The 14,735-nt window shown below is 42.4% G+C and overlaps 1 protein-coding gene across 1 annotated transcript; it reads right to left on the bottom strand.

Moving 5' to 3' along the window:
• Positions 1-3,125: 3,125 nt before the first annotated feature.
• umodl1 (uromodulin-like 1) lies at positions 3,126-14,192 on the bottom strand. Its single transcript, XM_034550545.1, has 18 exons — positions 14,021-14,192; positions 13,578-13,820; positions 13,198-13,344; positions 12,359-12,486; positions 11,977-12,160; positions 11,205-11,345; positions 9,820-9,936; positions 9,303-9,560; positions 8,991-9,103; positions 8,672-8,891; positions 8,208-8,345; positions 7,992-8,125; positions 6,414-7,100; positions 6,115-6,275; positions 5,532-5,768; positions 4,657-4,813; positions 4,225-4,315; positions 3,126-3,772 (listed from the first exon to the last, which is right to left on the bottom strand). The coding sequence occupies exons 1-18, from the start codon at positions 14,124-14,126 to the stop codon at positions 3,585-3,587; spliced, it is 3,450 nt and encodes a 1,149-aa protein (XP_034406436.1). The 5' UTR covers positions 14,127-14,192; the 3' UTR covers positions 3,126-3,584.
• Positions 14,193-14,735: the final 543 nt, after the last annotated feature.

Below are 14,735 nucleotides of genomic sequence, written 5' to 3'. Positions count from 1 at the left end.
ATGACAGTTTATCTGATGATGCTCACATGCCCTCACAGAGACACACAGCAAACACAAAGGTCACATGCAGCGTAGCTGAGCCTGGGACGGGCACAGCTCGCATCGGTGCTGAAGCTTTCGGGATATTTGTGTAATTGTGATCGGAGAGAGCGTTGTTTACAACAAGCACTGGGAGGAGGGGGAAGTCACTCTCAATCTGTCAGCGCCAATCAGCAAGTCAGCCATCTTGATGTCCTCCTCAAAGAGAGAGGACCATCTTCTGTTTCTGTTGTTTTATACTTGTTGTTAGTGAGAGGAAGACCGGGGAAAGGTCTGTTCCAAAAGCTCTATATATTGTTAAGTTCAACCGAAATTCTGAGCTTCCCGCGCTTTGAAAGATGTCCTGAGACCAGTAATTTATAATATAAAGTATTTAATAAAAGAATAAGGATCATAAGCATATATTTCTGTCCCAGCCGGGCGCGCTCATGTGTCATTGGGTCCACAGTCTATAATAAGGATTTATATGAATAAAAATCTGTTAAAATAGTTAACTGTCTACCGCCTTCACGTGAGAGGACAAATGCAACGCCTTACAGAGTTCCGAAAGGTTAAGTACAATCCATACACTGAGCATAAAGCTTCTCCATTGGTTAGTATCAGGTATGCATGCATATACCTCAACTACACAGCATGCTATTTGCCTTTCAGTACAAAGAGGCAGACTTCTCTAAGCAATAAAACACAATGCTACTTCCCTTATCTCTTCCCTTTCGGCCCTAAACAGTAAGATGGGCTCCTTCAAAATAAATGCCTATCTTCCGGTCACTTAGGGAGACCACTACTTTGACCACGCCTCCTTGGATCAATACATTCCATTCATATAAGATAAGATAAGAGATAAGATAATCCTTTATTAGTCCCTCAGTGGGGAAATTACAGGATATATATCTGAGTCATCTTTATAGTTATGATAACCATAAAACATAAAACAATCAGCATACAGTTACAATAATACTTATTCAGTGATTATACTTATACAGTAACATACTTATACAGTGACAGTGATTTTTCTCCCATGTTTCCCCAACACATTCTTCATAATATTCTTCATAATATCCCTTATTGATTATCATATCTTTCTTATGTATTCATTTAAAACATGGACTTTCCTATTTACATGTACATGTATATATAACAAACCATTACAACTCTACAATAGCATTCATGTCACTATTAATGGGATTTCAGATTCAACGAGAAAGCGATGCTCACATACAGTACTTACCTGGAGGAGGGAGTATTCATATACTTGACTTTAAGTAAAACAAGCAATACCACACTGTGAAAAAAACTGCTGAATACATTCATGTATAAGTAGCGTTTCACTTTTGTAGATGGAAGCGTAGACATTTTAGTAACACTTTATTTATAGATCCCATAACTTCCTGGAAAAAAGGAACACATGTGGTACCAATTACAGGAGAAATGGACAAAACAACATTATTATAGCCGGTTCCAATGACCTGCTGCTGTAAGTCTCATAGTCACACATTTGTGGTTGTACCTTCATGGAAATGAATCTGCCCAACATAACTTAATAAACACAAATTACTGTCTACGCTTTATCTATCATTTGTAGTAGATACATAGATATTTCCACGAAGGCCCTAATGTATTATCATAGAAAATAACAGGACCTGTAAAAGAAAGTGTTCACTTGAACTACTTTGTCAATAAAGATATTCTCATTATATATTTTGCATGAAAAAGTCTTGGTACACTAACAGCTGTCAAATAAATCAAGAGGAGGTGAAAAGTAGAAGTAGAAATATGAATTGGCATGAAAGGGAAACACAACAGTAAAGTGCAAGTGTCAAATGTATTCAGTTCCATTCCAAGTCATGTAGCAGGTGACTGAGCTCTCATGAGTCTCCAGACAGCCACACTGTGAGATTCCACTACAGGGCCCAGGGCCCTCTGCAAAGCCACAATAAGGACGTTTAATTAGAAAGGACCTGTGTGACAGGAAGCGGGGCGTGAAGCCCGGTGAATGACTCCGAGCCGAGAGAGACGGATGTGAGTTAAAGAGGGAGGACTGTGGAGACACGGATCATGTTGCAGGGCCATTACAAGGCTGCTTTCCGGATTATAGACGTACAGAGTGGGAAATAAAACAACTCTTTTCTTCTCCAAAGCACCCTCCCAATCCCCAAGGCCTCATTCGCGTATTTGGGAATATTACTCCCCATACACTCCTTTTGTGTATTAAACAAGGTTGGATTGATGCTGGGGCCACTTATAAATGATTTAACTCCTACACATTGCTGTTTTTACAAGCCAGTGGGAACAAGGCCATCCACAGGAGATGAACTGCAAAAACACTCAAACACTATGCGGCAGGAATTCGAAGTTGAAGCCCAGAAAGATGCATCTCAACATCTGAATCCTGTCGTTGCTTCAAATCAAGAATAAAGGCACATTTCATGCTTTTAAACGGACATTTTTTTGTCCCCTTTGATCGCAGTTGCTCTCCCTCCCTCCCTCACTCCCTCACTCCCTCACTCCCTCCCTCCCTCCCTCCCTCCATCCATCCCTGCACTGGGCTGTTGCCATAGTGACGGTGAATGGGTTAATGAGGAGGTGGGGTGTTTGCAGCCCCCCAGATGGTAGTGTAGGCCCCCCTTCACCGCAGGTCTCCAGGGACCTCCTCTCAAAGAGAAAGTTTAGTATTCAGTCCCTCGAACCGGGAGGTGCATTTATGACCCTGTAGTCAACAACGTGGGATTATGGTGTGGGGGGAGAAGGGTCACCTCTTCAACTCTGTTCGGCTCAGAAAGGCTTACTCTAGATCATTTTCTCAGGCCTTGATGATCTGATTACAAATGAATGCAGACTGTTGGATGTGACGGTTTTCTTATATTATCTGTAATAGTGTATACATGTTACTACATGCATCTTGCCTTGTTTTTACAGAGCCGAAGAACTGACAGCAGCACCCCCAAGTGCATTCATACAGGACTCGTATTTATTGTTCCACCGCTTACAGCACAATTAATATTTCAGCTGTGTAAGAAACAGTACAAATACAATATGTGTAAGTGAAGAAAAATAGCAGCTAAAAGACAATAAAGTGATGACTGTGCTTGAGTAGTATTAAACATGAAAAGGATTATTTAGACAAAAGATATACGACACAATCTAGTTTAGTGCACTCATTACATTACAGTTTTTGATGTGAAGCATGTAGTGAAATATTCTGAATTCATATTTTCTATCAAGTACCATCATATCTCTTGCTTCTGTGAACGTTCAAAACCGAAACGTTTACCTTTTAAAATGTGTAGAAATGTGTATTCTTTCATTCCAGTATGTAACTACTTTATCATTTAATTAAGTTAAATATATGTTATGGGGACATGCAATATAAATATAAATCTGCATTCCATTCTTTGTTTAATATGTTTCATTACAGCTAATATGTGAATGGTGCAACAGCGCCCCCCAGTGGCAGCTGTACTTGTAATGGCCGACCAAATTGGTCTGCTGCAAGATAGCTTCTCTTTTCTAATTCAGTGACTTTGGTTGAGGGTGCCGCTGCACCTTCAGGTGTTAAAGACAATGTAGGTGAAGGTCTCCTGCTTGGGTTTCACGCTGAAGTTGTAGTGTCCAATGCGGTTCCTGTGGAAGTAGAAAATGCAGACGAAACCGATGATGACGAAGAGCGTCAGGCCGATTCCGAGACAGGAGAGGCCGGCTACATAGAGAGTGCCAATTCCCTGCTCCAAGGACTCTGCAAGAATATGTGTCGAGGAATTAGTAATCAGTAAACGTACAGTCAAAGGGGGGTGGCCCACTTTATCAACAATACAAAAGAAAGAGATTTTAAATACTGGTTCTTATAACCAACACACTTTCAAAAAGATGAAATGTTCAAATCAATTCATGAGTCCAAATTAAGATACGTTATCAACTTCAGGGCTCTTGAAATGTGTGTTTTCCAGCACGGCCACTTAAACTGGCCTCTCCACCACACCGATGACATAATACAACAGATAGATCGGCCCATTCCAATTTCAAAATGAAGAGACACTCAAGTTTATAATGGATAGCTGCTCTGCTTTTAAAGCGGGTCAGTGAAGTGTCATGGTTACTTCAGCTGCAGTTAAATCCCATGTTTTGAATCCCATTTAAAAACACTTTAAAAACCCAAAGAGATAGATTGTTCTGTGAAAAAGAACTCACCGTCATTTAACTTCAGCAGAGCCCCAGAAGAACCGACAGCTGTTCCAATGGTTTTTGAAGACCGAGCTGTTCTTTGCATTGTTTGACAGTCCTGCGAGAAAGCATGAAGAAAGGAGAAAGGAGAACATTGTTCAACATTATGACAATAAAAAAAATGCTTCCGTCAGAGTGGGGGATTAGTTATGTGCTGAAGAAGCTGCAAGGTTGTCTGGGAATTACATTACATGTCATTTAGCTGACACTTTTATCCAAAGCGACTTACAATCATGTTACATTCATACACTGCAGGGAACAAGTCAGGGTTAAGTGTCCTGCTCAAGGAGATATCGACTAGGGCGGGGATTGAACCGCCAATCCCCTGATTGAAAGACGGACGTGCTAACCACTGACCGAGATGGGTGAATTACATTTAGTCTAATAGGTTGCACTCACAGGCACACAGGTATCTGATCCAGTCTCCACACAGATGTGGACCAGGCAGTGCAGATAGATCACATCCAGGTTGACGATGGAGAAGATCTGCACGGACACACGAGATGTGCTGGAGTTGCCGTTCATCAACACGTTGGTGTATGGGTTCAGGGAGCAGCTGTGGAGGACACACCAATGTATTATGTTGAAGATATGCAGTATGTCTGATTACACAGTGAAAGGACTGTCCGAAAGCGATGGCCAATTATCCGTTTCAGGTTCCAATGAAACACTTTGCTATACTAGTGTATAAGGAAGATATACATTCATGTTAACAGTTCAACATTTTGGGAAATACACTAATTTGCTTTCTTGCCATCAGTTTGATGAGAAGGTCGATGCCACTCATGTATGTTAGTCGAAGATAAAGCTACAGCCAGGAAAAGTTAGCTTAGCTTTGTGACAGTATCGGGCTCAGAGCACTTCTAAATCTCGCTAAGGAATATCTTGTATCTCGTTTGTTTAATCCGTACCAAAAATCTCCGCGAGAGAAGCAATAAAAATCGGTAGCAATAATTCCCCTTTATCTATGGAGATTGCAGGTTTATTCAATCATTATCTCAGGATGACAGAGTTGTTTCTCATGATAACATCATAGAACAAAAATCTTTGCTAGAAAGGTCGTTCTTGGCTTGAACATTCTGCGTTTTTTTACAAACCTCAATATATAGGCCTAAATGTCTAAGGGTTGAGACACTCTGATGTAATGGTTGCAGTAATAGTAATAGTGAAATGATAAGTAATAGCTGTAATTTAAGTGAGGGAAAAAGTACACAAATTGGTGGGCTCAAAGACTAATAGAAATAGAAATAGTGGTAGTTTAGGTGGAACCAGACCTGTTCTCCAGGAAGGTGTCTTTGGGGTTTTGGGTGGGGGTGGGAGTGGGAGTGGCCCAGCATTTGTTGATGACTACTTTCATCTGCTCTGAAGAGGTGTTGAGGCTGACCTCCACCACCACAGTCTCGTCAGATGACAAGCTGTGGTTTTTGGGTAGAAGCATTATACCGTTCGTCAGCTGCACTGTCACCTGGAACAACCCCGAGCCGGTGATGAAATCGTTGATTATGTCATACCTGGAGATGGGTGAGAAAAGAAAAATAGAGCCATAAATACAACAAACACAGAACAAAACACTTTTTTTTAAAAGCCTACCAGCACCTCCAAAGCGCACTAAACAATCTCAGCAAAACCCCAAGTATAAAAATAAAAAGTTGTTTAACGGGAGTTGAGGATGTCACTGGTGAGCTACTGGTTACTTAGTAAGCCAGGCTCACTGTTTCCCCTTGTTCCCAGTCTTTAATTACGCTAAGGTCATCTAACTCTTGGTAAGAGAGCAGATAAAAACTGTTTTCAGATGCTCTGAGGCGGTTTAGAAAAATGCATTAAGAATGCTAAGTAATAAAGACAGCATGTTGGTACCCCATGGAGCCAAAGTCAGTAGAGATGAGCATGCTCTTCGTGTAGGTACATATGATGGGAGCCTCCAACCGTATTCTGGGTACCTCCACTTCTCCGCTGTCTGACGTGTACATGTCCATGATGTTGAAAAGGGTTACAGATGTCGTGTAGTAGGTTTCATTCTAAAATGCCAGATGGAGGAAGCAGTGTGTTAACGCATTTCAGCTTTACAGACCAAATACTGGCAAGCATGGTGCATCATGTGAGAGTGTAGGAAAATGCAAAAGTTTTACCAAACATATCACTTTTACAAAACTCACATGCACTAGACTGGTATTACACTCATTCCAGGCCACAGTCAGCTGGGCATGGCTGGTGTTGCCTCCATTGACGGTACAATCCCGCAAGCCCAAGTACAGAGTTTGCTCCCTGATCTTGTTGCTCACCAGAAAGTCTTTGGCAACTGTCACAGTGATGGCAGCAACCCTGCACTGGACTGAGATGGCCCCCATCATCAAGATATTCTTGGCAGCTCTAATGAAAGTAGCGGGGGTCACAGGAGCTGAAATGGTGGTAGTGGGGCTGGCAACGGTGATTGTAGAGGTAGACGTTTTGGATATCATTGCAGTAGCTGTGGTTGTAGTGGTGGTTGTTACGGCAGTAGATGTTATAGGAGTAGTAGTGGTGATTGGTGGGGCAGTAATGTTGGTTGTTGGGTCAGTAATGTTGGTTGTTTGTGCAGTAATGTTGGTTGTTGGTGCAGTAATGTTGGTTATTGGGTCAGTAATGTTGGTTGTTGGGTCAGTAATGTTGGTTGGTGGGGCAGTAATGTTGGTTGGTGGTGCAGTAATGTTGGTTGGTGGGGCAGTAATGTTGGTTGGTGGGGCAGTAATGTTGGTTGGTGGGGCAGTAATGTTGGTTGTTGGTGCAGTAATGTTGGTTATTGGGTCAGTAATGTTGGTTGTTGGGTCAGTAATGTTGGTTGGTGGGGCAGTAATGTTGGTTGTTGGTGCAGTAATGTTGGTTGTTGGTGCAGTAATGTTGGTTGTTGGGTCAGTAATGTTGGTTGGTGGGGCAGTAATGTTGGTTGTTGGTGCAGTAATGTTGGTTGTTGGGTCAGTAATGTTGGTTGGTGGGGCAGTAATGTTGGTTGTTGGGTCAGTAATGTTGGTTGTTGGGTCAGTAATGTTGGTTGTTGGTGCAGTAATGTTGGTTGTTGGGTCAGTAATGTTGGTTGTTGGGTCAGTAATGTTGGTTGTTGGTGCAGTAATGTTGGTTGTTGGTGCAGTAATGTTGGTTGTTGGGTCAGTAATGTTGGTTGGTGGGGCAGTAATGTTGGTTGTTGGTGCAGTAATGTTGGTTATTGGGTCAGTAATGTTGGTTGTTGGGTCAGTAATGTTGGTTGTTTGTGCAGTAATGTTGGTTGTTGGGTCAGTAATGTTGGTTGGTGGGGCAGCAATGTTGGTTGGTGGGGCAGTAATGTTGGTTGTTGGGTCAGTAATGTTGGTTGTTGGGTCAGTAATGTTGGTTGTTGGTGCAGTAATGTTGGTTGTTGGTGCAGTAATGTTGGTTGTTGGGTCAGTAATGTTGGTTGTTGGTGCAGTAATGTTGGTTGTTGGTTCAGTAATGTTGGTTGTTGGGTCAGTAATGTTGGTTGGTGGGTCAGTAATGTTGGTTGTTGGGTCAGTAATGTTGGTTGTTGGGTCAGTAATGTTGGTTGTTGGGTCAGTAATGTTGGTTGGTGGGGCAGTATTGTTGGTTGTTGGGTCAGTAATGTTGGTTGTTGGGTCAGTAATGTTGGTTGTTGGTGCAGTAATGTTGGTTGTTGGGTCAGTAATGTTGGTTGGTGGGGCAGTAATGTTGGTTGGTGGTGCAGTAATGTTGGTTGTTGGGTCAGTAATGTTGGTTGTTGGGTCAGTTATGTTGGTTGTTGTGTCAGTATTGTTGGTTGTTGTGTCAGTAATGTTGGCTGTTGGGTCAGTAATGTTGGCTGTAGGGTCAGTAATGTTGGTTGGTGGGGCAGTGGCAATTTCTGCACAAGACAAAACACTCTGGTTATTTAATGTAATCTGAGTAAAACAAGTCTTTCTCATGACCACATTGTGAGACCGTACCTTGACAGGCTCGCCCAGGCCTTTCTGGGTTATTGTCAATAAATCCATGCCGGCAAGAACATGTGTAGGAGGCCCAGGCGTTTGTACATGTAGCCCAGTGAGAACAGTCATTTTCCCCTGAAGCACATTCATTAAAATCTGCACAAAGCAAAAATATTGGGCACAGTAAGTCAAGTTTTATCTTGTTGTATTGTACTGAAGGTTCCTGGCTTACAGATGTAACCTACTTGATAGACTAGACAATGTATTTTAGTTTGTCTGACACTTGTTGACCACAATGACATCATCAGTTTTCTTTTACCAGACTTTGGTAAACTCCTATCAGAGCCACAGAAAATATTATAAAACGGTAGTGGTACTAACCTTAAGTAACTAATAAATAAAACAAAATGTGTGCTGAAGAATACTTCCTATTTTTATACTTCATGAAACATTGTTCCAAATGAGAATATGAAGAGACATACCATTCGTTCCTGTCTTGTTTTTATCCACTGTGTATTTGGTGCTGTTCATCAGGGAGTGCAGCAGAGCTGTGGACATATTATCGATGTCTTGGCTTTGACTGGGGGCGAAGACAATGGTGAAGTTGACCACCACACTTCCCGGGGAAAAGCTTCTGATGTCGATTCTGACCTGGCCGGAATCCACCATGGCCTTCATCTCTGGAGACAGAGTCTGGTAGATCTGTTGGCGACAGGCAGAATAATGATAGGTGGATAAATTAATACAAACAAAGATTACATTCAGCCACTATACAATCAGTGGGTGAAAGGACACCCCTACCTCCGCCATGATGCTCTCAGTGAGGTTTTCGTAGGCCTGGCTGCTGGTGTTGAGTAGATCATCAGTGAACCGGATGTTGGTGAGTCGCGCTGTGGCATCGAGAGTCCGAGCATCTACAAAGGAAAAATGTACTTGGTAGGCACATTTTCTACAATTAAATGTCAGCCCTCTTAACAGCCCTGGGCCCAATGATTAAAAATATCTTCTCCTATCTTCATCACATATTAGTCATCAAGGGCAATGTTATCACTTTGCTTACTTTATTAGCCTGGGAGAGTAATCAGTGGTTGCATCTAAGCTGCAAGGTCTTACCAGTCTTGATCGATATACCAAGGGCGACTCCTTGGCTTCTGCAGGAACACGGCGTGATGCTAACGTTGTAGAGCGCCCCTGGCTGCAGGTCCTTCATCTCCACCAAGGTCTGGTTGGTCATCCAAGACTGAACAACCTCTGACCTTCTTCTCAAAACAACCTGGTATGTCTGGACCGTCTGACATCGGCTCGACCAGTAGACGCGGAAGGAGGTTGCAGTAACGTTAGCTGACCACGCGTTGGTGATGCGGGGAGGCGCTGAGAGGCGGTGAAAGAGGGGTTATCATTCATTTATTGTGGAATTATGCTAATTTCCTCGCAAGCAAATATTCTCCAAAAAGTGAGTCCTCTACATTTTTTTACATCAACTAGAGAATTAATTGGATCAAGAGATGTGAAGTGAGGATATACAACTTATTTACCTAAATGTCTATAGACCAAATGTAATATTTACTCTCAAAAAGCGACACAACAGATGCTACTTTAGCCTCACGAAAAAAATTTAAATGTTTCTTACAACATTCTGTTGTCTGCAGAGGTGGCTCTACGGTTGAGTTCATGCTCAGAGGGTCTGTTTTTGTGGGTGTAAGGGAGGTAAGCAGGGGCTCTGTGGTGGTTGTCGCCCCGACGTCAGCTGGGAAGAAAGAACACGAGTTGTTGGTGTTGAAATCAAAGCTTCTGATGCAAAATATGAATGTGTCACAGAGGAATGTTGATGAGCAACTCAGCACAGTGTGTTTAGCATGGCTAACATTACAGTGCTGTAAACGGAGGGAAGTGTTACCATCTCTCTAAATACCACATAAGAATGTACTTATTTAGTCGGCCATTTGTTTGTGGACTACGGTTTTGAAGCCTCGAGTTCGGTAATTTGGCGACACCAGATGGTGGGAACAAAAATGCCTACAATTAATTTTCATGAAGTAAAAACACACTGTGAAAGGGTAAAAGCTACAAGACGAAAACAAAATAGCGACCTCTCAATCACCTTGTAGCCCCGCCCTAAAGCATACTCTTTATGGTCTGTTTGACTATAAATGGACCATCATTTACTAAATGAACATCATGCTGTATTGAAGAAGACTTGAAACTAGAGATTGAGACCATAAACTCATGTTCACAATGTTTACTGAGGGAATAAATCAAAAGAGAAGTAGAGTCATTTTCTCATAGACTTCTATACAATATGACATATTTTGCAACCAGATGAGTCGCCCCCTGCTGGCCAGTAGAGAGAATGCAGGTTTAAGGCACTTTTCAGACCCTGCAAAGAACCCAGCCTCCTGGTGAGGTTTGTGGTGTTGACAAAATGTCGTCACATTAAGTCTGACCTCAACTTCCTGGTTCCAGCAGCGTTGAAAAACTACTTTGGCTCGTGTTGAGGCCTGCACTTCATTTCAAGGTCTTGGTTTGTTCCCTAAGACAAGACTTGCATCACTTATCATTGTACCCTACCAATATAATCATATGTTTGAGTTTGATGAACCATGTCTTGTGTTTCTTTGCTCTTTTTGTTCCACAGCAGTCAGTGTGGGCGATGAATTTGCCTCCACTGTGTTTTTAGCTTTGTTTCCTGACTTTCACCTTTTAGCTAGATGGTGAGAATCTGAGGGCATTTCCCTATGATGTCACCCTGAAAAGAACATGAAGCGAAGACCCACGTCTAAGTAAGTTACCCACAAAGAAGCGTGTATCATTCCAGCTCACTCTTTCATTCTCTATCTTGAAAGAAATGATAATAAAAACGATAATAATGTATCATACATCTATTTGCATTTTATAATATGTGTTTGTGCTCTGTAGGTGCAACAAAGCTATTGTAGATTTACGAGTTAAAAAAACACGCAAGTAAATGCTTTGGTTGGTTTTATGAATCACACACACACACACACACAGTCTAACCTGTGCAATGGGCTCCAGGGTTCCTGGGGTCAACATCAATAAATCCCTGGTTGCATGCACAACGGTAGGAGCCCACTGTGTTGTTACAGTCTGCATGAAGGGAGCACTGACGGAGAGCAGACTGAGCACACTCATCTACATCTGCAACAAGAAATACAGACATATGAGCAGGTTACGAGGACATGTTTATGCTGTTGAATCACAAGATGGAATGTGAAATACAAGTTGGACTTGATTCCCTTGTATTCTTGTAATTTGAGGTGCCTTTGAAATAATAAAAGTACATTTTCACACTGGCATGAAGTGATTAATTAAATTTGTGTTTACAGTGTGGAGAAGGAAATTTATTTAAAAAAACATTTGGATGGCGACTTGGTGTGTGTTTGATTGTATGGCACGCTTGTTACTGTGTCTTGTGCAAATGTGAAACTATGACTGATTCATGATTAATATCTCTCTGTGTATGTGTGTGTGTGTGTGTGTGTGTGTGTGTGTGTATGTGTGTCTGCGCTCGCTCTGGTGTTATTTTCCGCTACAGCAGGAAACATCCCACAGATGACTGTCACTCAAACCGAAGTGGTAGGAGAAGGAAACTGTGGTGCGACTGAGTCATTCTTTCCTGAACACCGTGTTCTCTGCAACATGAATCATTCTCAAAACTGTACAAGAATGTCGTTTCTCTGAAGGAAGAAAATAAAGAGAAAACAAAGAGAACCCCAGCTTCAGGGAGATGGGACTGCTGCTGCTGCGCAGACCAAGCGTGTCTGCTCACCTTCCACGGTTACAGATGTCACCTCCTGTATGTGTTTGAGGAGATGGTGCAGCTTTGACGTGACATTGTGAAGCGAAAGAGCAAAGTTGCAGCCAATCAGCAGCGAGGTGGCGCTTCTGTAGGGATGCACGGGCTGTGAGCTGAGGTAATAAACGGAAACATCAGACTGCAGAGCTCCAGTCACCTGGAGACACAAACACACACACGCAACAATCTGTGTGAACATTTAAAAATAAAATCAGAAACAGACAAGTGGATGTCTTGGTATATGTTCTATGTTTTAATAAACAGAGAGCATGTATTGGTCTTGGCAGTATGGCCATACATCATATAAGCAGCAGAAGTATAATAGCTGCAGTATTAGTATGAGCAGTTTTATTACCATTGCTTGTAGCAATCGCGTGTGGTTCAGAAGTCCTCTTTCGCTGGACATCAGTTGCAGGTAATCTGTCTTCACTGTCACTGTTGCATTAAATTGGTTTCCTCCAGTCTCAGAATAATTTGCAGAGCCTAAAAAATTAAGTTAAAAGCATTAGTCCACCCAATTTGTATTTTAACACATCACAATAGGGGCCGTGTGAAAAGGATTGGGGTGGGGACTTTTCTTTTTTTAAAGCAAGGCGTTCCTCAGCTTTTTTAAATGAATCCAATGGACCCTCCCCTGGACTTGGAACGACTAAACAAACCGATCTCTGCAGGTAAGGCTGAAATAAAATGTAAAATGTAGAATGATAACATTTAAAATGACCATACCTTGCTCTTCCAGTAATGTCAAACTTCCCTCTCTTCGGCAAAGAGAAAATACTCAAACTAAAACATGTTTGCCCCCTATATTACGCTAGTCATTGTTCTACAGTCTCTGAATACAGGAACATTTGGATGTATTTGCCTTGGTTTTAAAGATAAAAGCAACAGTGGATATACCTTCCAGTTGATCAACCACAGACCTTCATCTCAACAGGTATTAATGTTGTATTACAATTGTTTGGGGGAGTTATCCTGTAATTGCAACTTGTGGCCACAGTTGCACAACCAATGTTGCAGCGCCTTCACCATCTCTAACAACATGAAACTATCTGCAGGGCAGTGACTTTTTCAAGGTTTGGTAAAATGACCCGTCAATAGAGCATAATTCAAACTTACTTTTAAGAACAAATTAACTTACTTTTAACAACAAATTATTAAAATACCATTTTTAAAAAAGCAATACGCTCAACTAACTTGTAGGATCAGTGCAGAGAAAGCGGCAGCATTTTTGCCAGCCCGGGCAGTCCATGTCCCATTCGCAGTCCTCAGATCTGGGACACAGTCCATCTGCAGTTGAACAGGATCCTGGCTTGGCAGTGAGCTCATCACTCCTGTTTACAGCTTAATTCAAAAGGAAATAACACGTTACAGGCCATATATTAGCTGCAAGATTTTTTTTCTGTGCTCCCATCTGGTGTCTTGCACACAGCGCCGCACACTGAAAGGTCACGTCAATCACTTGTCTGTCTCCCGCGCTTTGCAACGCCAACACATTTTCATTTAACACTCGCACGAAGACGAGGAGCAATCTGTGCTCTACTTTGATGGGTATATGTGATGTGATGTGCACTCACGCCGGGCGCAGTAACGGCCGACTTGTTCATAGCCACTGCAGCATCCGATCACCTGCTCCATCACCGTCTTCCGCTCAGTCTGATGGGTCATCCTGTAAAGTGTGACCGTACACGTCTTCCAGTGGAGCCAGCCGCCGCAAGGCTTCATCACGGTGTAGGGGACAGCGTGCATCACCAGGAAACTCACATTCCTTGTCTCATTGTGAACACATAGATGGTAGCCTGACGCAGACAGGCTATTCCCTAGAACAAAATGTATCTTGTCAATTCAACTGTTGGTTTCCATGGTAGCATAATGACATTTTGAGTTGGTCTCATACGAAGCTGCTTGATTTGGACTTACTCTATGACGATGAAAAACAAAGCAAATGAAAGCAGGCGAAGCATCCTCACAACTAATCCGTACATATTGAGTTTCATGTTAATTGTATGTGGAGGCCTACCTTTGTTCACAGTGTTTTGTCCCCGAGAGAGAGCCAGCAGGGCCGTCGCCACCCAGACGGAGAGCATCCAACTCATTTTCCACAGATCAAAATCCCAACCATACATCTAACGACCACATTGTGCGTGCATGCTTCTCTTTGAGATGATGCTAACTCACTGTTCAGGGCGTACTCAAAGACTAAATCCTCTGTGGCTGTCTTTCTCCTCCCTCCCCCCACCACCCCCATCATCAGTCCCTGATGCAACACAAAATCACCACAGTCAGCAGGTAGGTATCACATTTATGAAAACATTTGAAGTCATATTTGTCAGTGTGATAAAATGATATCAGTTTTTGCAAGAATATTCAAATATTCAGACAATTTGTTACCTTGCATTGCCGTGCCGTATGGCAGCATGACAAGCTAGTGAGGCAAGAACAAGAAGCTTTGGGTCACATGGTTTTCACAAGGGGAGCTCAGGTATCTTTGTAGAATACATAAGTTGTCAATTTGCTGGTTCTTTGGTGGTGTCAGTAAACATGTTTATGATGCCGGGGTAAGAGACGTGGGATGGGAGGAGTCCCTCATGACTTGGTTTCCACACAGGTAACCATGGCAGTGCTTCATATGCTGCTGGAACTAACAGCCTGTGCCAAGTATGAAGGAGTGAGAACTTCCATGCCATGTTCGCTCATGTCTTCTTTCTCGTTATATGAAGGAGCAGCGGGATGCT

This window comes from Cyclopterus lumpus, chromosome 14, assembly GCF_009769545.1.
Source record: "Cyclopterus lumpus isolate fCycLum1 chromosome 14, fCycLum1.pri, whole genome shotgun sequence".
Classification (NCBI taxonomy): domain Eukaryota; kingdom Metazoa; phylum Chordata; class Actinopteri; order Perciformes; family Cyclopteridae; genus Cyclopterus; species Cyclopterus lumpus.
The sequence above is the reverse complement of the archived record's forward strand: the minus strand, read 5'-3'. Positions and strand labels throughout refer to the sequence as shown.